This window comes from Gavialis gangeticus, unplaced genomic scaffold (assembly GCF_001723915.1).
Source record: "Gavialis gangeticus isolate Ggan-Ray unplaced genomic scaffold, GavGan_comp1, whole genome shotgun sequence".
NCBI lineage: Eukaryota > Metazoa > Chordata > Crocodylia > Gavialidae > Gavialis > Gavialis gangeticus.
Window position 1 is genome coordinate 463,210 of NW_017728981.1, and position 14,794 is coordinate 478,003.

Consider the following 14,794-nt stretch of genomic DNA (forward strand, 5'->3'; position numbering starts at 1 on the left):
AAAAAAAAAAAAAAAAACCATCTGGGTTTTTAGCTTTGTTTCCCGTAGCTCAATTTTTAAACTGAATTAATAGCAAAAGACTTCCTCAGGAAGACAGTATTTCTCACAGATGCAGCAATGTCTGGTTCTGAAGACAGATTAGAACTTCAAGGTCCTAAAAATCTCTGATACTAGGGGAAGGCCAGATATTCAATGTCTGTGTTTGAAATATTGTAGAGTAAGAAGTATGTCAAAAGTCCCTGGTGCTACTGCTGAAAACCAATGCATAAGGGAAGACAAGGTCCAACGGTCACAAACTGGAGGAAGACCGTTTTAGACTGGACATAAGGAAAAACTTCTTTACCACCTGAGTCTCCAGAGTCTGGAATAAACTCGCCCAGAAGTGGTGCAAGCACCTACTCTGGATACTGTCAAGAAGCGTTTGGATGATTATCTTGCTGGAGTGATCTGACCCCAGCTGATTTCCTGCCCTCTGGGCAGGGGGCTGGACCTGACGATCAAACAAGGTCCCTTCCACCCCTAATGTCTATGAAACAAGCTTCAGCAGGAGTAATTGTTTTAAAATGGTATTTAACCTAATCCATTTCTTCATTTTATGCCCAAAAGTTTGTCTGACATGTCTCCCAACTCTAAAATGGGTCCAATAAAAGATATTAGCAAACTAATTTTGCTTCTCATATAGTGCTAGCATTACATTCTAACAGAACAAAGTTCCTTACTGTTGGGTCCCCTTTTGTATGGTCCCGGTTTCTTTTAAAATTGCATTCAGTGTCAAACTCTAATTATTTGGTGGGAGATGGGGGGTCTGAGTGACCATGCTTTTCATTTGGTTGGGCTAATCACAGCTGCTACTAGTAACAAGAGATCAACACAAAATTAACCTACTCGTATATTTATAGATTCATACAAGTAAGGTCGGAGGGGACCTGAGCAGATCATCTAGTCTGACCCCCTGCTCTTATGACCCCTACTAAGTTTAAGCAAAAATGGCCCCAGCTAGGTAGTTATCCAATATTTCAGCTTCCAACAGTACTTTCTTCTGCAGCATGCATCCTTCCGAGTTGTAGACTGGTATTGCATCTCGTGTTAACATCTTGGGTAACCTATTCATATTTGGGTCTGTTTATCTTTCCTTTTAAGTTAACCCCTCCAGTTCCATAATTGTTTTCTGCAATGCTGAATTCTCTCCAACTTGTCGATCTTTCTGGTAATCCTAATAATCGTTCTCTTGAATTCGATTAACTAAAAGTAGTTCTAGTAATTGGCATAGGAAGAACATCTTTGCCATTTTAATGTGTTCAGTTTAATCTTTCAGGAAATAGCTTTGTATATTTAGGTTATAGATTTCATACACGACGAGTCAGTAGGGGTTTTACATATCAGTGTGAACTGTGAGCGTCCTCTCATTGTAAGCTGCTCCAGGGCAAGTTTCTGCAAAGGCACTATGGGCACGTGTACACATACTAACTTTCTGGCAGTTAAGCTGGCTTAATTTTAAGTTGATGTAACTGTCAGGCCATGCAAATGTACGTGGAACAGGGTTAACTTAAATGCAGTGCAAGATAATACATTTCCAAGGTGCATTATCTTGCGTTGCATTAGGTAAGTTGATTTAGCTCATGAGATGGCTGCGACCATATCATACCTGTGTACACTCCAACACGGCTTAAATTAAGTCAACGTAGTTAAGTTGACTTAGTTAAATCACCTTTGACTTAGTATGTGTGTCTGCACCCTATGATATCAACCTTCCTTTTTGGCTTTCAGGTTAATGTTAAATAAAAGCTACACAGTGACTCCTTGGCCTCCTTTTCTCTCTCATTATTTTCCATTCCCCCCACTCCCTGTCCCCTCCGCTCTGTGAAGATCCAGCTGTGTCCCACTTCCTTTTTTTTAATTTGTCAAAGCAAAACTTCTTAGGCAAGCCATAATCTTGACACTGATTCACAGATATGTACTCCTGACTTGGCAGAACTACTCGGGCCTTTCACAGGAGTCTACTGGGAGACCAACTCTTTTAGTAACTCAGGTGGTTTGCTCTGAACAACTGTGTCCTCCAGGTATGGTGGCTGCTGGTGGGGTGTTTGCTCCTTCCCAGTACTTGAAGCTGAAACGGTTAGGATGGTGTCTGGCCTGCAAGTCTAATGCATCTCTTTAGACTCTGCATTAAACATGTAGTCTTCAGTGCTTGATCTGAGACCTGTCAAGGTGGAATGCAGCTAGGATTTACTGTTCTTGCAAAGTGTGTGCCTCCCAACAAGGAAGTAAAAATAAGCGTGCATTTGCAAAACGTGGCGTTTTGATGAGCCTTTTTCCTATTTTGAGGGGCTTTTCACAAGAGCCGGAGGAAGAAAGTCTCTTGATTTGGAGAGCGTGCTGTTGTGCATCAAATTTTCACGAGGGGCTTCAGCTGAAAGTGTGACCAGGGCTCCAGCTGCGTAGAACTACAGAGGAGTATTCAGAGAGCCAGCACACCAACTTGTTATTACTTGTTAATAGAGCCAACTAAATGTAGGAAATAACTGGTGAAAAAATATGGAACGTGCTCATATTTCTCACCATTGCCCTGTAAGAAACAGTTTGTGTTTTATTGGGTCATTCACCCAATAGACAGGAATAGATTTTGCCTTAAAAGCAGGAAGTCCTGCGCCTAACGTGATTAATTGACTTTGAGAGAGGGATAGATATATATCGGGGAGTTAGGTACAGAAAGGAGGAACAATAAATACACACAGGAGGTAAATACTCCCTGTGTTTTTACAGGGCTGCCTTTAGTCACATATATGCAAAGGGAGAAGAAAGAAAACTGCCTGGATTTGTGCAAATCTGGCCTAGTTTGGGCTGCCTCTCTGTTAAATAGCTGGACAAAATCTGTCCCAGTTTACAGCAGTACACAGTGTTTTAAAGGTATTTCTTCAGGTAACTGATAGCTACTGCAGGGTAAAGTTTAGAGCCGTCTCCACCAGCAGGGACCTTTCCCCGGCTCACAAAAGAAGTGGCTGCTGCATTAAGACAAAACGCCACAAGGGTAAAGGAGAAATGTTTGCACAGGAATTCCAGTCCTCGGTTTCATAACTCCAGCCTTCTTACATAAAAGTCGGCAGGATTGTTGCAGAAGCCAGAAACAGAAAGGACATGCTGGGCTTCCTGGAGCCCATCCGTGTAAGGGGAGCTATGGATCTCTTGCAGGGGGGTGGGTCATGTTAGCATCCTTTTTTGTTCAGCTCTTGTCTGACTGCTGCTAACTATTGCTGTGGTTAGTGCCTTACTGGGGAGACTGTTTCAAAGACTTCTTTAAGGGAAGCGGTAGCTTTTTAACCCAGTGGATATGGTGCGTTGGCAGTGACTGTTGGTGGGTGGCAATGGTAGGAGACAGATCACTTCTAAGCGTTTAATGGAACATCCTCTTTTGGATCCGATTTTTATATCGGTCGTTGCTCTGTTTTGTTTTGAATAGGTATTTCTCCGTTCACGAGATGGAGCCCTCGCCGTTTAAAAGAAGACAATGGACTTCACAGTCGCTAAGGATCACTGCCAAAGAGCTTTCTCTAGTCAACAAGAACAAGTCATCAGCTCTCGTGGAGAGGTTCTCCAAGTAAGTGCGGAGCAGCTTCTGGCCAAAAAAAGCATGCGTAGCCTGGCAGCCGATGGCTCTTATTGTGCACCTGTTCCATATGCTTTTCCTTAAATTCAATTAAAACCTCTTCGCTGTGCATTAGCATACTTCTCAATTGTACCTCAGGCATTGTTTAGGTTTGGCAATTGCTTTTTTTTCCCCCAGAAAAAGAACTAGCAGCCTATTTCTGGTTGCCCTCATTAGTGTTACCAGCTGTGTCTGCTGAGAACAGAAGGGACCACTTTATCTGCCGACTCACAGTATTGTGCCCCTGGCAATGGGGCACAGCAGCTGTCACCCACCCATATAGTTTTTTGGATCAGGAACAGATCTTTACAGATTGGCATGGGATGCATTGGGCAGGTCTGACCTGCCAGTTCCTGTATACCAGCGTGGGCAACACTCTTCTCTTTGGATCAAAACTGTAATTAAAAGCCCAAGTGCAGACAGCTGCCGGTGATGGATTTTCTTGGTAAGAAACTTAAAGGGTTATCACGAAAAGATTGTCTAGGGAAATGTAGAGTGATTTAACATAGGCTCCCCACAACCCCACAGGGCTCTAATCTCTTTAAACCATGTGTGTTAGGGGAATGCTCTTGCTCTAGGGAAGCAAGGGAAGGGGAGATGGACTATAGATTCTTAATTTTCCTTTCAAGTTACCCTCTTGCCTAGTAGCCAAGACTTCAAGCTCACTCCTTTAGGCAGCAAAGAGAGATGCTTGCCAACAAAGACATTCAAACTTCTATTTCAGAAATAGATGCCCTTTATTCACTGCTAATGTTGGAGCGGGGTTGTCCAAGAAAAGTGGCAATAAATGAAGTGGAAGAGATAAAATTATCTTCTGCAAATAAGCGCTACATTTGGAAATAGAGTGGGATTGTTATTCCCTTCCCTTGTCTAATCTGCTGTTGGTAATTTTGGTCTAATTTGACCTTTCTACTGGTACTACCTTAATTCTGGTGAAATTGCGTCCTTATGCACAGGGCTGAATCTTGCCCACGTTTCTACAGACTGATTTATATTCTTCTTCCTTTTTAAAAAAAAACCCCAAACCAACAGTCCACACAGTTCAACCCAGCTTTGGATATCTTAGAACTCCTGCATAGAAAAATATTTCTGTGATGCTCTGCATTGCAACTGAAGCTAGCTTTGTGGACGTGTACAGCAGGAGTTACCCTGCACACTCATTTCATTTTAGCAACAGCGAGAGAGCAACCTTTGGGTACCGCAGTGTAAGCCAGTGGGGCGACTATCCTGCCAGAGCATCAAATAAAGCTCTCCAAAGCATCAGCATTACAATTAGGGCTTTTCTTCTCAAAACTGAGCAAGCCATCATAAGCAACTCAACCACAGCTGATCCTTTTAGGAGAAGCTAACTTCCTCCAAGGATCAGGCTCTCAGCTGAGCTGCTTGTTGGCCTTGTTTTTTTTAGCTCTGAAACAGGTGACCTGTGGGCTGCTGCGCAGTCTCTGGCATCAGAGCTATTGCCTGGGATGCACACCGTTAGTCGCCACTGGTGGAGCTAAGCCCACTTGCTTAAGGGGCCACCCTTGGCTGCAATGCAAAGGTGGTAATCAGCTTTGTCATCTTTTTTCTGGATTCCCAATCCAAAACATCTACTGATAATAATCTGCCTCCAGTAAGAGGCAGACACAGGGGTGGGCAAAATGCAGCCCATCAGGCCATTCTATCTGGCCTGCGGGGCCCCTAAAAAATTTAGACAATTAATATTTATCTGCCCCGGCTGCCTGTCATGCGGCCCTTGATGGCTTGCCAAAACTCAGTAAGCAGCCCTCCACCCAAAATAATTGCCTGCCCTTGGTAGAGCAATACTAGAACATCTTCCCCACCCTCCTCCCCATTTGGTCAGTGTCCTCATTCCTGTGCCTTACTGTGCTACTGTAGGGGAGCCATTGTGGGAGCACAAACTTGGGAAGTTTGTAATGCTGTATGGCTGAGATTGCCTAATATCTTTTATAATGCAGTTAAGTAAATGGCAGGAATTTGGCTGGCTGGCTTCCACTGCTCCGAATGGAAGCTGTGACGAGCACAGCTTGTAAAGTGGTGGTAGGTGAGACCAGAACCTCTTTGCTGCTCAGGCTAATAAGGAAGGCTGGCTTCTGTATAGGAACCACCTATGCATAAGATATACAAATGGACTGCTACCAGAGCTGGAAATAGATAGTCTGTTATCTGCAGGCTGGAAGCTTGATTTGCTTCCTGTAGCGGGCTGGGGCACTCGACGTGCATTAGGCATAGGAAGAGACTATAGCAGTTTTAGTTTGTGATGTCCCTTCAAGTTTGCTAGTGTTTCACTGATCAGATATAACTCAAGGGTTTTATTTTTGAAGCCAACTTTATCAGCAAATAGGGTTGTAGTTTCATCAAAAAATTTAAAAAACCCCCTTCAAACGATAGGATGGTTTAGAATCCGAGGAAGAACATAAAGCATCTGTTTAGTGATCACTTAAGCATCTCTCATTCAAAGGTGGGTCTAATTGGCATTTCATTCCCTTAATGATACGAAGGCATGTGACTGCTGGACCGTGCAGTGAGAAACTGAGGCAAAACACTCACTCGTCCAAATCAAAACCAGGCTAACAGATTCCCCCTTCTTCTGAAGCACAAGTCTTAAAGTCTTAAGTACAGTAACTTTCTGACATTTGTGATTCCTTTTAAAAGAAAACACAAATAAAGCGTGCTTTCTGCAGCCAAAGACCACTATTCCCAATGAGCTCTTTTCAGGTTTAGGTTTACTATAGTAAAGTATGGGACATCTGTCAGACTTTTTTTCTTTCTTTTGAATGGCTTCATTAATTAATGGCTTTTAAATCTCGTATAATTCAGTTACATTGTTTAAAAGAAAGCTTCCTTGTGATATTTTGCATTGCTTATATACTTTCTGACTTCTAATGCTTCCCACAATGCACAACCAGCCCTTTATCTGCAAGTGTTAAGACTTACATTTTTGTTTTGTCTGTTGGGGCTGAAAAGTATGTAGTGTCCTTGCTTCAGGGTAAATGCGCTCCTGGGATTCTGACTTCTAGATAAGTGGTGTGTGTTTTGTTTTTTTTCCTTCCCCCAAAAGGTACCAGAAGGCAGCTGAAGAAGCTACCACAGAAAAAAAAAGAAATGTAAGTATTTACAGGCTGTATAAAGTGAACAGCAGCATATGGCCCACCATGCTTACCTCTCCTGTATCTGATGCATTTGAGAGTAACTGAACTATTCATGTGCTTTGTTTTGCACTCTCTTTCCAGGAGAATGTGGCTTTTCTGCCTTTCACTAAAGTCCTCCTTTTGGCTTATCCCTGTTCTGCCTCCTCAGGGTTGACCGAAGCCCAAGGAAGTCAAGTGACTTGTCAAGTGACTTCTACCACCAAATGCTAATGCCTACTCTTGGCTTGAGGCTGCTGTGCTGTCTCTACTCATTTCCTCATTTGTAAAGTAAACTTTTAAACTTAAGAGGAAGCTATCTGATTCCAGGAACGTTAATCAATGCTATCCCCTCTTCTAACTGCAGAGTGCATTAGGGGGATCCTTTTTGGAAACAAGTCTACAAGATTTCAAATGTCTCCCATTAAGGGCGAGTCATTATTTGTCACCTTGTGTAAGACTTCTGCTCTGCTCCATTCCCCCCTGCCCCACACGCCTGCTGTGGGGCTGGGGGACTCTGCAGGAGAATTCACCAAAATTGCAAGTCTGTTTCTGAACAGAACCTCTGATAATCCGGGCTATTTAAAATAAGGCTATTTAAAATCCTGTCCGTTTAAAAAAATCCTTGATGCCTGGAAGGCATGGACAAGCCCCTCTCCAAATGTGCTGCCTCCATTTCTTTGAGCTTGGGATGCTAAAGCATCGCTTGGTGTCTGTTTTGGGGGCAGTGCTGTGATATATTGGTGTTGGGGCTCTGAGAACTACCGTTCGGTTAGCAGTTCTAACAACCTTTTCTTGGAAGTAGTTTCAAACTGCAGCCTTCAAATTTTAAACTTCAGTGGTTCACATTGCATCCAGCTCTGGAGTTGTGGTTGCAGTCTCCCTCTTCGTGTGTTTTATATCATGGAGACATCCTCACAAGCATGACATTGGTTTGATATAGCACCTTTAACTCAGGATCTTTGGAGCACAGGAGAAATTGCAGATGCAAACTCACTTGTTCCTTTCCAGTGCCCTGATCAGCATTTCATTCAGCATGTTCTGTCCTGCTTCTGATCGCCTAACAGATAATTAAGGCTAGCAGAACAAACAGCCTGCTGGGGAAAGGTCCCACCTCCATCATCCAGGTGGGTTTGGAGAATTGATCCGTTAGCATGGCTGCTATCAACTGTGGCCAATTTAATAAGCTCTGCCAGTCTTTGAGCCACAGAGGACATAGAAAGGTGGGAGTTGAGAGAGGAAGGAGTGAGGTTGTTCTGTTGTCAGTCCTCCATTAGTATGGATTGTCTTGTGGGTCAGTCATTCTTAGTTAAAATGGTGTTTAAAGAAACTTATTCTTTAAATAGTAGACCTCTGACTCAGTGGAGATAATAGGGGAAAAATGCCAGCTCCCTACTCAGCTCTTACGTCAGTGAAAGGGGCAGGGCAAAGCAGTGACTAAGCACAGATGTCTGTGCCACAGCGCTGCATTTAGCAGCACACCTGGTGTCCAAGTCTGCAAGACCTTCAGCATCTAATTCTCTCTGTTCTGCATAGTAGTTCTCTGCCACTTTGGCTGGATTTTTTTCCATTTGCCTTACCCCTTCAGTGCTTTTAAATGCATCAAACTAACTGATCTTCTCCAAGCTTAGGTGCATGCTAGCTAATTTGCCCAGCAGCATTCAAAATGTGACCAGGAGAGTAATAGGGTGAGGGACTTAAAGCCCAATATAGCTGCTAATCCTCTTTAATTCCCATCGGCTTTACAGACCTGTTCTGCTTGCCGTTTGTTCCAGGCATGGTAGGATCCCTGTGGAATGACTAGAAAAAAATGCAGCATTGGCAGGTATTAGATTGTAAGTGGCTGAATGCAAGGTGGTCTGGTGTCTGGATGTGGGGTAACCAGTGCTAAGCCGAAATAGGTTTAAAAACCTTTGAATCTGGGGACAGCACTGCTGTAGGTGCCTAGTGCGTTGGGATGCTGCAGGGCTAGGGGAACACCTCTCGAGGTGTGAGGATGTGCCATCTGGTAACTGCAACCTATTGTCTCAAATGGATGGGTTAGTTTCAGTATGGCTCAAATTGATAAGATGTGTGTAACCGCTGTCTAACCTGACACCTTACATAGGGTGGTCTAATAAAGAACTAGACGGTGTTTGGGGGTTTTGTTATTAAAATGAATACAGTTGGTATTAAAGTGCTACCAGTAACTTATAGCAGAACAAAGTTCAAAGCAGCAGTGGCTTTGGAAAGCAACTTGAGTTCTTGGGACAACCTGCGAATTGTTCTCCCGCTTGCATTGCGGAGCGGCTGGGAGTCATCACCACGCTCGGCATAGCCTGCCTGCTTCTCCCCCTTGTCAGGATAGGTCTGCAGCTTGTTAAATTGTGGATTTGGTTTCCTTTTGCTGGAAACAAAGAAACAAGTAGAGCAAACATGTCGATTCAAGCCTTTGTGTCTCATTTAATTCTCATTAGACTTGGACTCCCTTTTTTTTCCTTATAAGGCCGCCCTGTTTTATCACTTCCTGCTTCAGCTCCTAACTTTTTTCTGTCTTCTCCCCCACTCCTTCCTCCCCTATCCTGGATGCTTTCTCCATGTGGCACAGTTGTAACTATTCACAGCTGTCTGAAAAGCAGCAAGCTCAGCTCAGCATCGCGCCTTTAGCTTCCTTTCGTATAGAGAGGAAGTGCCGTAATGCTTCATCGGGCCATTTATAACTGGCACTAACTTCTTGTTCTTTTTAGACCACAGACAGTCTTCCCCTTCATTTTAAAAGGGGGAGCCTGAGCGTGTTAAAGAAGAAGTGGGAGAATCCAGTGTTGGGAGCCGAGTCTCGGAAGGAAGCTCTGCGAAGCAGCTGTGCTGAGGGTAGGCAGAAGGTCGCCAGCCCCAGTGTCGGAGCCGAAAGCCGCCCGGCTTCTCTAGCAGAAGCTGATCACGTCTCAGGGGTCAGTGCTAGATCTCAACTCCAGTCCCCTTCTGGAGCCTTTGGCCAGGCGCGGTGTCCCGGTGTTGATAGCGAAGATCTTAAAAGCCACTCGCCGGAGAGTGATAACATGGAAAATTGTCTAAGAGAATCCAGACAAGAAGTAGGAAAGCCCGAGGCCAGTGAAAACCCAGACTCTTCAGGGAAGATAGAGAAATATAGCGTCCCGCTAAACAAGCTAAAGATGATGTTTGAGAAAGGGGACGCAACTCAGATCAAGGTAAGGATCAACTATTATAGGGGCTGAAAGTAAGCTGTCTCCTGGGCATTGGGCAAACTCTTTGCATGGGTTGGCTTAGGGATATTCATGGTACAGAGGGCAATTCTGGTTTGCAATTAGAGTGTAAAAGTATCTCCGTGGCTCGCGTTAGTGATGTGTGTTTGAGCTGGGTGGGTATGCACTGTAATGTGCTCAAAGCTTCAGGGATGTCACGAATGCTCTCTGACAGCTCCACAATAGCAGGAAGCTGGATTTTGCATTTTTCTTAACAAAACATTGACAACCAAACAAAAACCATAAGAAGAGAAACTAATTTGGACTGGATAGATGGCACCAACCCAAACAAGAGCCATTGTGACAAATGCAGAATGTGTTGGTTTTTAAATGTTTTTTTTTCCCTCTCTACTTTGAGGTGGGACTGATTGCATCTTCAGCTATCTAAGGTCGCTGAGACTGTGAGTCACTTTAAACATGAATTGTAAATAGGTTGCAACCCAAATGAAGCTAGCTAATGGAGATAAAACGAAGGGCTACTTGTAGGGAGCTGCTGTGTAGCAGGGTCTCCTCCTTGCTGTTCTTTCAGCTATGCATCCTAACAAATGTTTCTTATCAGCAAAAATCCTCTTGCAGGAAAAAGAAGTGAAGATAGCTAGGCAGCTCCTGCTTTACTAGTTTTGACTTGCAAATGCACAGGGCTTGCATTTTCCTACAACTGCTCATGAAATCTGATCCTGCATGTGCACTGCAGACTGTGTCTCCCAAGGGAGAATTGCTTAACTAGAAAATGAGTTGCATATGCCAGTGACTTTACAATGCAGTCTTGGATGCTGGTGGATTTTCCAGTTTTGTCATAGTTTCCTATATTTCTGGCTTTGTCTTATGTGGGGTGGTTTTATTACAACATTCAGTAAAACAAAGCAAGAGAGACAGAGAGAGAAATCTTGGATGCTGAAACTATTTGCATACAATAAATGGAGGCTTGTGTTCAACTTTTAAAATTAAGGCCTGCATGTTGACACTCAGAATACTTTGTACAGGAACAGCTTTGCATGTGAGCTTGTTGCCTGCCTTATTCCTTTATTAATGTAATTGTTACTTTCAAAAAGAGTTACATTATTAAAGAAGATCTTACTGGGTTGTCGCCAGCCCAAGGGTGCTCATTTTTAAAAGATGTAGCAGGGCACGACTTTGGGAATCTTTCCCCAGGAATCCTGGGAAGCTGCACTCATGGGACTGAACCACTCAGACATCCACAGGAAAGTTTGCAGGCACCATCTGAATAGGGTGGAGGAAGCTTTGAGCCCACTGAACTCCTTCTCTAACTGGAATTTATACCCATATGTGAGATTAGTCATCGTTTGCTGGAACAGTGTTTGCAAAGTGCTTCCTACAGCAGCTGCCTCGCCATCGTTTTGGAAGTCAGGAAAGCTAACCTGAGGAGGATTCAAGTTGTGTTGCACCCAGCTCATTTTGCAGATGCTTTCTCTATCTTTAATCTAACAAGAAACAGTTTGAGGGTTTTTTTTTTTTTTTAAATTGGGGGTGTGTGGGGGAAGTGATTTTTAGTTGCAAAAAAAAAAAAAAAAAGAGGCCTATTGTAAGCTTCCCGGCCCAGGAATTTGTTGGAATTGCAGGGTGACGTCACACAGTGGCAGACAATGCAGGCAGTCAGGCAGCCACGGGGACGTAGTAAAACTGAGCGAAGGTAGGAAACTACTAGAGCAGCAGCAAGTCTGGCTAGTTCTGTAGTGCATGGTGCTCAGTTAGCTGTTTCATTCACCGTTCTCCTAAAAGGGTGGGCAAAATGCGGCCCGCGGGCCGGATGTGGCCCACCAGGCCATTCTATGCGGCCCACCAGGCCATTCTATCCGGCCTGTGGGGCCCCTAAAAAATTTAGAAAATTTAATATTAATCTGCTCTGGGCTGCCTGTCATGTGGCCCTTAATGGCTTGCCAAAAATCAGTAAGCAGCTCTCTGCCCAAAATAATTGCCTGCCCCTGAAATGCAGGCTGTTGTCAGAGTGCTGATTAGCATGCAAGCCTGCAATGGCTTTGAGACACACTTTTCCCTTGATACTTGTCCGGCACTTTTGATATAAGCGCTGTACGAGGTTTGTGTAAAAACAAAAAACCCCCCAAAAACCCAAGCCCCCCACCCCAAAAAAACGACCCACCACTGTCCACAGTGGGTCGGTTGCACCCTGTCCAGCTGAGGAGGAGGTGGCAGAGCGCTCAAGTGACTTGGCCAAGGCTACATAGGCAGCAAGTGGCAGGGTCCAGGTTAGCATGCCGGATCCCCAATTCCCTGTCTTCGGTTCGGTTCACTCAACAGTGCTCAGCAGGAACAAACCTATGCAGGCTACCAAAACTATGAATGATTGACTGGTTTAAATTTTGCCTGGCTTGCATGCTGCACAATCCCTATTTTTTTTTTTTTTTCTTTTAATTTTTTATTCAAATCTTGTTCCAGTCCCTGCATCTCATAAGCAAGACAGGTTTTTTTCTTACTGCTTCTTCAGGGAAGAAAGTGCCTCTAAGCACCTCAGTAACCAGCCCATCTGAGAACAGCGTTGTGAGACTCTGCATTTTACTACAGAATAATGATTGCCTAAATTTTAATAGCTGAATTTATTTTTTCCTCAAACTTTTTTTGGCAATTTCAAAGATGCCTCGCATAGCATGGGATCGAACAAGGTATCCTGTGGTTTTATTGGAGCAAAATTAATTGTTAGGCCAAATGCCAAGTATTGCTGACATGAGTACAGTGCTGCCCCAGGTTTCAGTCAAGAACTGGGGGCGCTTTGGAGAGGTGGCTACGTTTCCCTTTTCACAGATTTGGGCGGAGGAAGCGGGGCTGCATGTTGCTTTGGTCAGAATTGCACAGTGAATTAGTTATATGGTCACGAGATCAGGAGTTGGGAACTCAGGTCTGTTAAACCAGTTGGATCCCATTGTTCCCTGGAGGACTCCAAACTCGGTAACTCAGGTCACTTGAGGTCTTCTATCCACCAGCGTCTAAAGAAAGACAGTTCCCACACTTGAGTTTACCACTGGGTTTTTCTACTAATTCAGGATTAATATGGCTATTTGATTGTATGTCATTGTGTCGTTCTGTGCCTGTGTGGCAGAGCTAACATTTTTACCTCCCTTGTAAATAGTTGCTGAAACACCTTCCCCCCCACCCCACTTGCACCCCAAACTGCTTCTGAATTCTAGCTAACAATTTAACATTGGCATCCTGTTTGAATTCATCTTATTGAATTGGATCACTGGCTAGTAATCATGCTGGATATCCTCCTCCGCAGAAGTAGCTGATACTTGGGTCTTTTGGGTGCAGATATTCCTGTTACCCACAAATGCGTGAGAGCGAGGGGAGATGATTTGTTTGAAATTCATAGTATTCTGTTTATCTCGACTTGCACAGCCATGAGAGATTCTTGTTATCTCGACTTGCACGGCCATGAGAGTTGGCTTCCTGCTGCAGTGAATTGCAGCATGACAGTATATGGTTTAAAATGTGATTTTTCTCCAATTTCTACACTTCGCCTTGTAACTCGGTCGGTTTGCATTGTTAGTTTTGTGAATCTGAACTCTTCAAATCCCGCTAAGTCCTTTTCTAGGCTGTCGGCTCCATAGTGTCCTCTGCACTGGAGGGGCAACAATCTGGACTTGGTGTAGCTAGGAGGATGGTCAGTACACTGCTTTTACGTGGTATGGGAACACCTGGGCATGCTGTCCCAAATCTTGCATAGATGCAGCATGAAATTAATTTTACTTGTAATAGGAAAGGTCGCCAGAAGCTGTAATATTTTTGTTTTTTCTCGGCGAGTTGAGTCCACATAATCTCTCCAAATGAAGATGTGGGGGAAGGTCTGTGCAAGTGAATTCCTGACTGCTGACAGGAAGGAGAATGTGAGAGATGGGAAGGGAACTTGAGTAAGCCTCTAGCCCTGATTTGTAAGAACCTCTGTTCCTAAAAAAGGATTAGTTATTTGTCATGCAAATGAGAGAGAGAACCAAGTTTTGCAACCTCGGCGCTCCTGAGACCTCATTCTGTAATACTGAAAACTTCCCCTTGCCCTTACCTGTCCAGTTCAGCTTTCTACCTGGATTGTGTTAGGGCTTTGGTAAACTTCTCTTGCCGTTGCACTTGTATCGCTGACAGCCGCACCGCACCCAGTGTGCGGAAGTTTTGTGCTTGGTGTTAACCTTGTGGGCCATGTCAGCTACTTCTTCTCTGAGCTTTTTGATATTAAGATCAGCCAGTAGGGTAGGCACCAGTTCCTATCCGTCACACCCTCCTTGCATTGCTTGCCAAGAAGGATACTGACTGGCTCTTGGATGTTCGCTGCCTGCCGTGCTCTGCCCTATGTACTGGGATGGAAAACAACCCATCCAAAAGCTGGAGCCTTCACTTGAACTCCAAACCGCATGTTTCCAAGACCTTGCGGCATTAGAAGGGAGCAGGGGCTTGCAAGGGACATGCCAACAAACCTTGGCGACAAAAGTGAAGAGTCTGCAAGTTCCTACAAGGGCTCGGGCAACTCCCAAACAGTGTCTATCAGCACCTTTTAGCAGAGGGAGAAGGCTTGTCTTGGCCAAGTCTATTTTAATAAAAAAAAAAAAAATTAAAAAAAAGTTATCAAAGTCCTAAGTGGCAGAAATATAAAATTCCTTCCCACATTAATGGAAAACATAAAAGATTTTTTCCTTTCCTAATGAAGGTCCTCTGTCTTGTGTGCTGAAAAGCACTGGTTTTTCACAGTGATTATTTTCCAGTGCAGCTCGGTTAGAATAAAACAGTGGAATTTCCTGCAGTTTGGTGACCCGGCAAAT

At 44.1% G+C, this 14,794-nt stretch overlaps 1 protein-coding gene across 1 annotated transcript in view; it reads left to right on the top strand.

The window, feature by feature from the left end:
- LIMA1 (LIM domain and actin binding 1) overlaps positions 1 to 14,794 on the top strand; it is a 45,629-nt gene that overhangs the window by 9,896 nt on the left and 20,939 nt on the right. The window contains exons 3-5 of the mRNA XM_019511011.1: positions 3,458 to 3,595; positions 6,705 to 6,750; positions 9,498 to 9,959. Of these exons, the coding sequence (XP_019366556.1) occupies positions 3,458 to 3,595; positions 6,705 to 6,750; positions 9,498 to 9,959 (646 nt within the window). The remainder of the gene's footprint in view (positions 1 to 3,457; positions 3,596 to 6,704; positions 6,751 to 9,497; positions 9,960 to 14,794) is intronic.